At 36.4% G+C, this 14,566-nt stretch overlaps 1 protein-coding gene across 1 annotated transcript in view; it reads left to right on the top strand.

Annotated features, from left to right (window-relative positions):
* LOC149798458 (uncharacterized) overlaps positions 1-12,710 on the top strand; it is an 81,802-nt gene extending 69,092 nt beyond the window's left edge. Inside the window, exons 15-17 of the mRNA XM_089960876.1 lie at positions 7,801-7,928; positions 8,496-8,559; positions 10,068-12,710. Of these exons, the coding sequence (XP_089817002.1) occupies positions 7,801-7,928; positions 8,496-8,559; positions 10,068-10,219 (344 nt within the window). The 3' untranslated portion in view covers positions 10,220-12,710. The remainder of the gene's footprint in view (positions 1-7,800; positions 7,929-8,495; positions 8,560-10,067) is intronic.
* Positions 12,711-14,566: the final 1,856 nt, after the last annotated feature.

Genomic DNA, 14,566 nt, shown 5'->3' with positions numbered 1-14,566 from the left:
TTTTTATTAGAATCCACTCGTGTATCAAGCTGTGTACCGGGCCCACAGCAGTTTTATCGAGGAAGTGATTTTCACCTGGCTGTTTACTCCACGGTACCAATGGTAACTTTGATACTGTTGCCGTAATATCAGCGTTGCCGACATTTGTTAATAAAGGTAAGCTTCTTTGCCCCAAAACGAGTACAAGTTCCAGTAATCGCTGCTCGTCCGTTAGACGTTTGAACTCGAGTTAGATCTGCGGTACGTGTCTTCGTTGCAACATCTCATGTAGTATGAAAACATTTCATGTGGTATGAAAACATGACCATATCAATTAATGCTCTATTATTCAATATGATTTAACGATGGTTTAAGTGAGATCAGTTGTATGTGATTACTACATCGGTTGATGATTACCTGTGTTATATGTTTCGAAACATACAGAAAGGGTTGAGTAACAAACGACCGTTGAGAAGTCGTAACAACACAGGTATTGATTTTTTGCACTATTGACGAAGTACCTAAATTTACGATTTGGATGCAACAAAAACAATCTTGTTTCGCAGAACGATGTAATGCATGAAAACCAAGGTCAATCCAGCACAAATAGTTTTGATGAGGCCGACACAAAATAATGACATATATTAGGCTCATATATACGCACATGTACCTAGGTAATCTATGGTCTTGGCAACACTCACTGGACTTGGAGAGCAGCTGACCATGCGTAGAATGAATTTCCTGAAATGTTTAAGCGGTTCATAATGGACCAGTATAGTTTTCTCACCACTTATTTGACCGAAACTTGCCTCGATAAATATCGTGCGGGTGTAGTCACAAATGTGGCCACACTGATGTGTCTAACTATAATAACCAAAACTATGATATTCAAAATCCGGCAGTGATGTCCTTGAGGATTATGAGAAGCGACGCCGTAAAACCGCTCACGAACAGCAGAAAATGATTCAAAATGTGATCGCCATAAAGTCAATGATATGTTAGCGTCGCGTAAGACGGCAAGCTAAAACCTTACATCCGAGTATAAATTTTTCAACGCTGACGCAACCCACACTGTAAATATTAGAACGTGATGAGGATATGAACAAATCAGCAAAGGCCAAAGTGCAACAATTGGCACCGGTTAAGGTAAAATAAACAGAACCTGGTCCAGTTAGTAAAATAGCCAAATGCACCAAGGCTTTCAAATATGCAACACAAGCAACAGTGGAGGCCATCACTTGTGTTTTGCCACATGAGATGAAGGAAGTCAAAGAAGATGTTGGCGATGATGTTGTTGCACTTGATGACGACGTAAGAAAATTTCTTGACATAATACCAGACATGCCACCTAAGTACAAGTCGCTGTTAACAGACTTCCCATGGGAAGAGTACATGATAAATAACATCAAATACACATACAAAATACATGCATAGGGAATGACCTAAACTGGTATTTAGGGAGTTTACTGAAGAGAAACAAGCTAGCGGTAGTCTGTAGAATCATTTTGAAGAAAAGCTTGTTGAGGTTAGGAGTGGAGAAATTGAAGAAGGTGCAACGTTATGGAGAGATTGTACTAAATATCCAGTACCTCAACCAATGATGCAACTACAACCACAACAACGTCCTAGAGACTCTGATTTTGAATATGCTACAAACGACGTATGCAAGAGAAGGAACGAAAATTTGAGGAACGACAGAGTTGAACAGATAGTTAGTACAACAATCTAGACCCATATTTAGGTCAATGGAAGAATGCAAACAGCGGCTATAAGAACAAAGAGAACCCGCTACACCTGCGCTTCCTTCGAAAAGATAAACAGTTTAACGAAATCTGACAGAGGCAACAATCCTGGAAGTATAACATTATTTCTCGAAGAATGTACTGCAGTTATTGCAGGGAAACCACAAATGCAGTAGTTGACGCATGAACAAGCAATGAAAGGAAGCGGCCTTGGTGTACATTATAACCCTAGGACCAAGCTGATCGATTGGAAAAACTTGTAATGATCAGTTCGGTGGAGAAACAACGCATCGAGGTTCATTAATGAAGCTACATCGCTTTGTCAGCGATTGCTCATCAACGAAGCATGGACAGAGACACATATCTTGCGCTGATGTATGGACTTGTTGAAGATATGCTAGATATGACACGAATGATGTTCATTTATCGAAGATGAGTGTTATGTATATTGTATTAAATTTATATTTGATTTAATTTAATTGCTTGAGAATTTAATTTTTTTATTCCATTACATGATATTGTAATATAACTTTATATACTGGATTTGACATTTTCTAGAAATTCAGTTCAGTGCGATTTTACCTGAATGTTTTCCGTAAACACTAATAATAGAAACTTTGTATATAATGCTGACCTGGTTCCTGACCTTCATTCAGAATCAATAAGAGTTGAAGTAAACAACTTTTTTATAGTTTTATTCTTTCTCAGTGTAAGATTCATAAGTGAAATGGAGACCATAATGGAAGTACGTGATGTTAGGCATGTACAATGCTTCTGTGTTGGCTTAGAATGGTGATGACGGGACCTTCAGACGAGAATCTGTTTTGCGTCTTAAATTAAGGAATAACTATTTTCTATAGAGAATTTGGGCAGTAAGGCTTTAAACCATTGACACTTAAAGGTGTTTTGTTGTGACCAGTTTGAGCTGTATCTTTTTCTTCAAATTATTTGGACTCTGAGGTTACTTTTCCCTGAAATACTTGTGCTCTAAATTATTCTTGTACAAGGACAATTACTGAAATTTACACATATTTCAAACTCTGGAATATTATTTTCTGTGATCCAACAAAGAACTGCTGTCACATCAGTACGGGGGTGACCACAGAATACGTAATCGCCTTCCATTTTGTATTTCATCGGGATTCGAGCTCGGTTTCATTAGGACTTTTTATTACAAGGACCTCTATTTTTAAATCTTTGGATTCCTCTTGGATTCTTTTTCGATTCGATTCGTAGAACCGTAAGTTCATTTTTTCATGTTTGCCTTGTTTTTCTGCGGAAATAACTTATTTGTTAAATTTTAAAAAGCTTGTTGTCTTTATTATTTTCTTCCTACGTTTTGTAAGAGCCAAAATGCAGCAGCGAGTTGAGGCAGGTGGAACGGTTCGTGCACTATTTATGCATGAGTGCAACAGCTTGTTGAAAATACAGCCCAGAGCGTTACCTAGATGGTTCTAATCTCATCAACGAAACCAGAATTCAATGTAACATTTTCTCCGCCTGTGGCCGCTGGTGAATCATGCACATTGGAGATTGCCCTAACATCCTCTGGCAGTGTATTCTCGTTGGCTCAAATTCTAATCCTAACAGTTCTGTAGTCTGATCGCGAACAATTCATGTGTTTTCAGCAGACACTGGCGCCTCCTAAAACATTATTGACATATAATTGATCAATGAAGAAATTCGGCGAACAATCAAACTGGGAACCGGCATAGTCCCTAACATTTATAGACTTGTCAATGAGCCCACAGTCAATTATGTCATTGCAATATACTCTTAAACGTATGCGTTTCAAATTCTGACATAAATCTGACATTGTTAGGATCTCATCAACCATTCAGGTCAATTTAACTTGAGACTATGTCAGTGGTAGATATGAAATCAGGTCTGAAATGACAGGTGTAATTGTTCAGGGCTATATACTGTTTGGGTTTTCACCAACCGTGCTAACAGTTGATTTGATATCGATTTCACATGTGTATCTTCAGTGCTATAAAAATCGGCTTTCATAAACTCGATTTTTGCTTTGGATCAAGTCTGGCAAATTGTTGATAAGCGGAGTAATAATAATAACACTGACTGTCGTGCGTGAACGTGTGAAACAAGTTCGGGTTATTAACCCCAAAAAGTATGTGCACGTAACATATCACGAACTGGGCTTGGTGATGTTGCAAGTGGATTATTTGCAGGCGCATCAAAAGCGCTCGTTTTCTTCTCATCGCGCGCTACACTCATGGCTCAGTAAAGATTCATTGCCAGTGGTTGATTGTATTAAAACTGCTTCTGTATATCGATTGACGTAACAGGGACCTCTGGCGACTCACTCGCTAATAGATCAAATATAACGATTATTATCACGAGCACGATCGAAAGCAGAAACATTACCATCAACAAAATCAATGCCGCCTACAGCTATCAGTCATTAACGAAGCCGCTCAGCAACGATTATCATATTCAGTGATTGCAAATCTAGCAAGAGGAAGTGGATTCGGACGGTAAGTGGTACTGAAGAAATGCAATAATGTATAATCTTGCCATTGCTCATTTCAAAGAGTATTTGATCCACCATTCGACACTGGAGCGCCTGTTTTAGTGGCTCTAAGCAAGAGAAATGTTCGATATTATCCATATCTGGCCACTGATCCAATCAATGCAGTTAAAACAGAATTGCAAGCGCAGGAAACATCTATCTTTTCCTTGCACGTGAAGCATTCTTGGAAGCTGAGAGAAACCTTGCATAGAACGATGATGCTTGTTATCCTGCCAATGTTCAAGTGGAATTTGTCAACAACGGTATTATGGCCTTGTTCAACGGTGCGCCTTATTATATCAATAAGAAGGAAGTACAATCATTTTTGAACAACGTTGATGTTGCAACAACCATTCCTAGACAATATACTTAGCAAATAAGTACCAAATTAAACCGAAACGTGTGTTTGCGACGTTTCAAAATTTAACTGGAGATACTAGTCATTATAGTAAGATGATATTTGACACATTGCAGTTAAACGGTCATCAAGAACCTTCTAAAGAAATTCGGCTTCTCTATGCAGAATACGTTCCCCCTAGTGCACGTTCTTATCACAATATGTGGAAGTATATGAATCGATATCAAAACTCTAGTCTGCTAATTTCCCAACAAATTATACCGATTTACTACTTTCCAATGGAACACTCGAAGTTGTTCAGACAGACTGTTGATGATATTAATTTTCATCCACGTGTATCTCCCTGTGGTGCTAATTTATGTTATACTGTGATACGTTCTACAAAACACTTGATGATATTGGTCGAATGAGGGTGATTGATGCACCTGTGAAATATTCGTATAATTCTTAATTTAACCTGTTACGTATTTTAATAATAATATCATATGCCGAATTGAAGGTCGGCCTTAGTGAGAACCAGTTGGAAGACATAAACAAACGGAATCAAAAACAATTGTGTGGTCACAAAAAAACTTCGTCCGGCAAAACTGAATGGAAATGTTCACTTGTGATTGACCCAAACACAGCTAGCTCAACTTTATGCATCCAAATACAATGACATCTCTGTAACATTAAAAGTGTCCTGGTCAGAGGTGATGCAAATACAAACGACCGGTTGAATATTTTCATTCCTTGCAGCGATTACAGCATTATTGGCAGCAAATGTTCCAACGGTTGTATATAGATACAACGTTACGGATTGTCGGAACTGCATGAGAACTGGCGCTTAAAAAGGCGGTTAGTGGGCGTATTAAAAAAGAAAACTCCTTTGATTGCCAGTCACTAGTCCTCGAATACATTTGGGCAAAGGTCTTCGATTACACAGCCGCAGAAGATAACGCCGTTTGCCAATATAGAAATGCTCGCAAAAAGTAATAGCACTCAAACATGTTCGGCGTGTTTTATGCGCAGTGAACTTGCATCAGTGCCATGCACACATGAAACCGGCATCATCAGTCTGGATTTGACCACAGGACCTGACACTCACTGGTCGTATACGTGGTAACACCTCAATATCGTTAGTATTTGGACTCAAATGTACTTGAACCGCCAGTTGAAATTATTAATTATTTATGCAAGCTCGGTAAATTTGCACCGTTGGATGGACCTATATGTGGTCATCTTGTCATTGAATCGTTGAGTGCTGTAGAGCTTTCACCAACACTTATTGGTTTCACATTGAAGTACGTTTAATATTCTACAAAATATATATTAACATTTAAGGACATTATACAGCCCAACGAAACGGTTCTGATGTAGATTTCAGCACATGTGCCACTAAAGCGGACTTGATATACTTTACCAGCAAAGTTGATGGTGTTGACCCTAGTGGCCTTGTGATGTTTGAAGACCCCACTGGTGATCTGAAATGTAGACATACAAGATATTATCCTCAGGTAGAAAAACTAATTAGTGCTAAATCATCTGGCTTCACTGATAACGGTGGAATGAGAGACTGAGTTGTGTCGCTCACGTTTATCACAAACTATTAGTACAGGTAATAGTGCAATAGAACAATACGTGCAATAATAAATCACACAGACACCAGCACCACCACGAGTAGTAACATCATGAAGTAAAATTGCATGTATATGAATCAAAGAAGGAGAGGAAAACACTGACTTATTAACCTTAGCAAATAGTCGACCTATTTCCAATTATTTTGAATAAAATGACTTTGATAGACCTAAACGTCACATCGTAAAGGTAAGTGTAGGTAAAGATGGATGGGGTAAAATGGTAATTTTGGTAAATAATCAGCGGCATTTTGGAGTATTGTCACCAGTAAATCTGATGCTGCTATAGAGTTTTCACACATTCTCTATCAAACTAATTTGTCGCTGAAGATGAATTTCAGTTCGAAGCTTTAAAACTTTATCCGAAAGGATACTTTATCGTCTTTGGCGTTTTGTGTTTAAGATTATATTTTATCATTGTAATGGAAACGGGTCGTGGTCATCAGTTTCCGGAGGTTGTTGGAACAACTAGCAGTGGATGTTAATATTGATTGTGATTTTGTTCCACTTACCCATGAATATCTGCTTCGAAATGGCGTTACCAGGCCTTAGTACGCACAGAAATATAATCTTGTAAAGGTTGAAGTAGAAAGTGATAGCTGGATCAACCCTGATGTACCAAATTCAACTAGAGGCCATGATGGAATCATTCACCAATGTATTCAGCTGAGTTACATTCACTCATGTTAAGCCAACGATGGCTCGTCTACCATCAAAAGACAGAGTTACGAGTGTAAACAGACATGCATGTGACTTGGATTTTTAACGTAGTATTGATCAGTTGTAATCCAATCGCTACGATGTCTGCTGTATGGCAGGTTATAGCGATGTCTAACATTGGGGTATCATACTGCAGACATATAGCATCATGTCCCATCCAGTCACATTATCCTGAAACCAGGCGGATCCGTCCTAACACTAACCTCTTAATGCTGATCGCCAAGCGAGGAAGCTGCCATTACCAATGTTACGTCTTTGCTATAACTCGGCTGGTGTTCAATCCCGCGCCCTCCCGCAATTGAGGTGGAAGCTGTAACCACTTAGGCCACCGAATCAGTCTACAACTGATTTTTTGTATCGAAACAGCATCTCCATTGTGAGTTACCTGTGCAGTACCGATCACTATCGTATGCAGCTTAATTCAAGGAAGGAAACCCGTTGCGACATTTTGGCATCCGTCTGAGACTCTAACCTCCATGACTGGGTCAGGTGTGTGGAAAATTAAAATTGCTACAAATGCAACAGTAGCTTATGGGCTAAGTATGATATGAGGTTTGAGACAATGACGGGTGGCAGGGGCCCAAGGGGTACAAAAATACCAAAACCCTACTTTGATACATTTCATTTATTTTATCTATAAATGATATTAGAAATGGCTGACATACTTTGGGGATGTAATGAAAAATTGACGTTATCTATTCTGCCAATATCTGATGTTTTTTTTGCCTTTTCTTTACATGCAAGTTAATTAGCAATATCAACACACATGAAATTCGCGAATTCAATATTTTGTTTTCACGAATATAAACAAGTTGTTTCGCTCCTTTTCGGAAATACATATAGTATATTTTTCAGATACACCTGCCCAACAAACTGCCGAGACCAACCTAGATAATTCAAAGACATATTATAATATCGAGGAATCGAGTGAAGAAATTACTTTAAATACAAACTCTGGTATGAAGCCAAGTAACTATTATGAGGTATTGCATAACTTATTTCGCTTCCATGTTTTGACTCTTACAGCTTTGGTTGCTGTTAGTATATGCGCCATTTATGATATGTATGAAAGTAAGCAATGTGTGTATTGGAACATATTTGATATCGTCATGTTTTCAGATGGACATGTGTGACTATGTGTTGTCAGTTGTCATTGTACATGAAGATTAACACGTTTTAAAGTATATTGTGATTAGTTTTGTTCTTGTTGGATTAGAAGCTGTCATTTGCTCTTTAAAGTTTCCTTTCAGACAAAATTTCGCATTATCCAACCCTACCTGTCTGATTATGGTTAGAGATGAAGTAAGAATTATATGACATCTGCTAGTCAAATATAATCGAAAAGTGAATTATGATATAAGAAATTTGATTATTCGAGCTTGAATCAAATTTTAATTTAACACCATCGCATGATATTGCTGCATTATTGACTTAAGTTTAGATGCAGACATGGGTTAGGTCGTCTAAATTTGTGTCAAGCACATCAAAATGCACAAACAACAAAGTTTATATTGACACTATTAAGAGCTCTTATGGATATTTACCTTCAGAAACTCGGAGATAGGACGGTGGTAGAAGAATCTTCGTACTCTACCATAGCGAACAGTCACATGGGTAAGATATCAATTAGAAATCGTATGAATTGTTAGAATGCACAAGCTATGAATCGATGAAATCAGTTGGAAATAATTTGCGTAAGTTTATATATTCGGCCCATAACACATAATTTATTCTTTCGCTCTACATATGTTTATTTACATTTACGCTGATTGTTTAAATTGAATATATGACCTTCAAACGTGTATCACTATATTAATCCTAATTTAGTTACGTGCTTTTGTAGCAAGCGTCTTTGGTCCTTTTAATCACAAATATGCCGAAAATGAATTAGTACAGGGTCGCGACACTCTGTTTTAATGACGACATATTGGCAAATTTCAGAGGTGATACATGAAATATACACTTTTCCAGACGAATCTGCATTCCAAAAATATATTTTATAATTGGCAGATTGTTTTGTTTTTATAAACAATTGGGAGAAAACTATCACTTTTCCTAAATCTAGATCTTAAAGTAGATTGAAATAATATTTCATCCTAGTCTTATGTGTGAACTGGGCTATATTAGTTAATGATCTAAGGCCTGCGACATACGACGCTGAATCTCATTTCAGCAGTTTGATCAATGACATTTTGATGACAACATATCAAAATACATGTCATGATGAATATTTGATTTAGCGAAATGACAACCTAATAGCCTACATAAACATAGACAATACTTTAGTATTGCACTGATATGATATTTACGTAAATGACTTTAAATATGCTACCAGCTATTCAGAACTAAATTATCACGTGCATTCCTTACATGAATGTGACAAACACAGAATGTGAATTAATCAAGTGTGGCATGCTTCTGATCAATAATTGCAATCTACGGAATCTGAACTATGTGTCTCTGATCACGAGATCGTGTGTGTAGGTCACCGTCTCAATTGCATGACAGCAATAAATATTCCTAAGCACCTTCTCATCAATCACAACAAATCTAAACCCTGAATAGACATATTTTACAGTTCTCTTTTTTTAATGTTAAATACAGACTCAAGTATAGCGGAACCAGCAATCATTTTGGAAAGCTGGAGTTTTCTGGGGCTGGAGATGTAATTATAATTCCTAGTCCTTCTTTTTCACGGCACGTGATACACGCAAAATGTAATGACTGTTGGTCATTGTGAATTACATTAGATACGATCTCTGGATCAACATTTGATTATTCTTTCCTATCTTTGTTATCATAAAAGATTATAATATCAGATAATTTAAGACTAAAATGCCACAAGGTAGTGTATTGTATGGGTCGTTCTCTACTTTTCCGTATAAAGACTTTTGATATGATGCAAATCCATATACTTTCAAGGGTTCGAAGCACTGCAACGATGATATTTTAGTTGGCATAACTTAACTGTTAGATATGCCAGAGGGTCTTGCTGTGTTTATGGATAAATCATATCATGATTTGTATTTGAATTCGTGATTTATAGAAACTAAATTTGGTGAACCATACATGCAAATAAATTGAACGTACTGCCGATCACAATTATTTTTTCTTTTATGCAGATACCAACAGAAGGAATTCTTCTGAAATTACAAGTGATTGTGATGAACAGCTAAAGTCACTTGATATTGAGCTGAGAAATGTAGAGGAGAAGAAAAGAGATCTGCTTAAAAGAAAAGAGATAATTATTCGCCAAAAAATAAACAAATCTTAAGGAAATGAGAAATGAAGGTCTTTTCAAGGCCCTATTTTGTAGGTGTGCAAAAACAGATAATGATTTGAAACTATATTAACTTCAGATATCACCAAATACGTGTGCAGTGTTTTATTGAGAGGAAAAAAAATACAGAATCATTACAACCACAGCGACAACAATAATGTAATTAAACATAACATTATTTCTCTAAATGTGACTAGTCAATGTTTTCTGCTAGGTACTTTTGTTTCTTACCAAACCTTTTACTTTCTCAGTAAGAATGGAATATGTCTAGGATTACACAAGACGTTCCGCAAACGGGGAATACATAACTACTTCTAGCTGAAAGGAAAATCCTTCCCATGTTTACAGGCTGGTCAGCTTAAGACGTTTAGGTTTTAGAGCTTTGCTTAACAGTGGAGTAGAGCACATTAACAACAGCGTGAGTCGAGACTGTGTACAACAGTTATATACTTTAAAGTAGCAATATTTATGATTTTCGTATATGTATTCATACAGTGCTCTCCTTTATTCGTGTCAGTATTAGGAGAGAAATATCGAAATTTTATAAAGAAGATTTTGACTGTGGTTAAAATCAAATCATTATTTTATTATAAAGTCCTATATTTGCTACACTTACTTGGAGGAAGTTGGTAATGATACATTACGTTTCTTTAAAACCTATATTTTACTCACATAGGTCTAATTATGTCTATCTGGAGAATGTAATTTTTCAAACGTTGTATAATCTATAACAGATTATGTAAAAATGACATATCATAACAAATTAAAATAATATAGATTGAACAGAAGAATATGTAACACTGATGGACGGAGAAGTAAGAGAATATATTAAAAAATATTGATCTTTACACTACAAATGATCATATACCTCATGAACAATTAAAAATAAGGGTTTCAAAGTGAAAGTAGGCAGTTTATATGTATTTGGTTCTATATATACATGCACATCACTTCGACAAAATAATTTTGTTATCAATTATTTTTATCAGCTTTTGAAAAAGAAGAACATGAGTGTTGTTGGATCTGCGGATGAACAAAAACATAGTCGCCGTATGATAATCGTCACAATGATGGAGAACAGGGAAAAGTGACATCTTATACCTGATTTCTAAAACAAAACTCCACAAGGCTTTACATACTTGGCATTATTTAATGTAAAGTAGTATTTAAACGTTAGCTCGATAGTAATGTCCTGTACAAACTGTATCAAGTTTTTTATAGCTTGAATTTGTAATAACTCATTGTTGTTTGCATAATATATATCCCTAATTGTATCTTGTACAATTTATATGTACCTATCGACTTCAGAAACGTTTCCTCTGGAATCTATTACTTTTTTTACAAATTTTGTATTACTTGTTTGGTTTAGGTTGGTTTAAGATTAAAGGCATACAATCTAAGATTTTCGAATATTTATATTCTTGCATAGGCATGATATTATGAAAAGTATAGTACAAATAATGAGTAATTACAAGTCATTCAGCTTCATAAATTGTACAATTGTCAGTTTATTCAATGAACATGTAATGATTTTCTAGGCAAGTATATACGGTATGCTAATTAATTATGCGAAAACGGAATTTCCAGAAGTCGCGTGGAGGTCGAGGTAAGCATGTGTTCCTCTTTTGATGTAAGTGTTGCCTTATTCTTCATATTTCTGTGTCTGTCCTTATGTTAGTTCTGTATAGTCACGCGCAATGTTATGTATTAAGATTTGATTTCTTATTGTATATAATAAATTACAAGAAGTAAACAGGCAATATGTAGTATCATGACGATAAGGGCTTACTTTAAGGGGCAATTCTTAAAATTCCCATTCCGTATTACATGTCGTGTTTGTGAGATTGTGTGTTAAGTTGCAAGATAAACTAACTAAAAATATTATAATTCTTATCATTGCAATCAGAACAGCTATTAAAAGATCTCGCTAAAGCCGCCTCTTTGGCTCCGAATGATGTTGATTGTCTTGTAAATTTTCATCAGCACCTCATGTTCACTTGTCTAATATTCGATGTGATTTGCGCATTTGTTTTAATGCTTCAGTAATAATACTAATCCTAATGATGATAATAATAATAATAATAATAATAGCGTTGTGGGCAAGCAGCAGCAGAGAGGGTGAACAGACCATAGAATTCCGACAAAACAAATAAAACAAACAAATAAATCATCTCGTAGAAAGGTCAAGATTTTACAAATGAACTTTTCCTTGAGATGTTTTATTTCTGTAATGACCGATTGTACTAATAAAACCTCAGTTCGAAATAGTATCTGAAAAAATAAAGTACTCTACGTGTTTATTTATTTCTTGTTTATTTTTTTGACGACCAACGTTGGTAGGTACCCTCTCTGCTGCTCCTCCTCTGCTGATATTAATTAAATTATTATGTTATAATAAAATGATACATCCAGAATCTCATACTGCAAGAACAGCACGAGAACGATTAGAAACAATTAAAAAATTTCTTCCTGTCAGAGACTCATTTAAAAAAAATCTGCAAGCGCAGCAAGAAGCAAAAGTTGAGTATGAAGAAGACACTAAAAAACTGTTTAAACCCGTCACTGCAGCTACTGAACAAGTTACAACTGTCATCAAAGAAGATCTTCTTCCGGTATCAAAACAAACTGCGGCACAGGCTGAAAAAATAGCAAGAAGAACTAAACAGGCAAAGAAGATTTTACGAGACCTTCCAACTGGCATAGCCGGGGAAATAGCTGCAGCTCAACCTCCACCTGTTGGTGAGGAAATACTTGAAGGTATTGGAGAACTTCGTACTGAAGTCGCCGATGTGAGAAAAAAACTTGCATCTGGACCCAAATCAGCAGAAGAAAGCTTAAAATTAATTGCAAGATTTAACGAAGGAATTGTTGAGGAAATTAGAAAAACTGAAAGAGAGAAATTACCTGAGATGATATTAGATAATATATCTGATAAAACTAATTTTTTAAAACTCTCTCATGAAGATACAAGTGATGATAATTTCATTAAATGGATATATCGCGTATATTACAATAAAAAACAAGCTAGAGGTCCAGAATTTAAAAGACTTAAAGAAGAAGTAAAAAGACTTTATAGAGAGAGACTGAAACAACTAGAACAAGAAGAATTCTCCCAGTATCAGCTTCCTCCACCTCTGCAACAAATAGAACAACAACAATATTCTTCGCCTTTACGTAAAATTTCTTCACCGGTTGTAACATTTACACCGACAGGTTCACCACATGGATTTCGAAAAGGTGACTCACTCCCGGCCACCACTGAAGTACTTACTCCGGTAATGCAACCACCAGTATTTAAAACACCCCAAGATGAACCTAAAACAGGACGTGGTTTATGTCCTGATAATATCATCAATGACGTGTCACGGTTAGAAGTTCTCATAGGAGGAAAACGAGCTGGAAATAATTCACCAGAAATAACCAATGAAGCAGCTGATATTTGTCGGCGACTATTTCAAGGTGGTATCATGGATATTGGCGTTTACCGAGAACTTATTGATGAGCTCGTTGATGACTAGTTGTTAGATAAATGGTAAATAAAATAAGATGATTGTGCATGATAATCATCGTAAACCCACACAGGTTAGAGCGGTAAACTCACGATTACCGATCTATAGTGTTATTTACGGAGATGGACTTGGTGATGTCATTCGGGGATTATTTACGAGGATAGCTCCAAAAGTAGCACCTGTTGCAAAACAATTATCGATGAAGGCTATTGATATTGTTCGTGATAAAGCTCCTGGTGCAATGGTCAATGTTGCTGGTAAGGCGTTCTCGGCGATCAAAGAAAGATTAGCACGATTATTGCGACGAAAACAACAACCACCGGTGAAACTGGCAAGTACTGAGGCGATGCCCGCAGACGTAAGCAAAATAATAAATCAGGCTGCAAATCAAAAACTAACGGCGTTAGCAGATCAAGGACTCGGTGAATCTGGAAATAATATCTCAAGTTTGATATCAGGAAGTGGAACTTCCCGAGGTGGAACTTTCCGAGGTGGAATTTCCCGAAGGCGGTGATCAACGTGTTAGACGAAAAATAATTATAATAAAATGTTCAAGCGCGTATCCGACACAGCATTTGACATGGAAGCATCCGTCCTTAAGGATGAATCGGTACGTGATTATCAATTTTATTCCTATGACGCAAAACAACCAGATCAACGTGGAAGAATTGAACTACAAGTTCATGACACAAGTAGATACTTTTTACCCGCTGATGCCTTTCTTGAGGTAGAAGGTACAATTATAAAAACGGATGATACTAATTACTTAGATCCAGTAAAAATTGGTTTTGTCAACAACGGGATCATGGCATTATTTAGTGGCGCCACATAT

Source organism: Sinohyriopsis cumingii, chromosome 6, assembly GCF_028554795.1.
Source record: "Sinohyriopsis cumingii isolate HCF-2022 chromosome 6, ASM2855479v2, whole genome shotgun sequence".
Taxonomy (NCBI): Eukaryota; Metazoa; Mollusca; class Bivalvia; order Unionida; family Unionidae; genus Sinohyriopsis; species Sinohyriopsis cumingii.
Note: the sequence above shows the minus strand (reverse complement) of the source record. Positions and strands in the feature narration are given on the sequence as shown.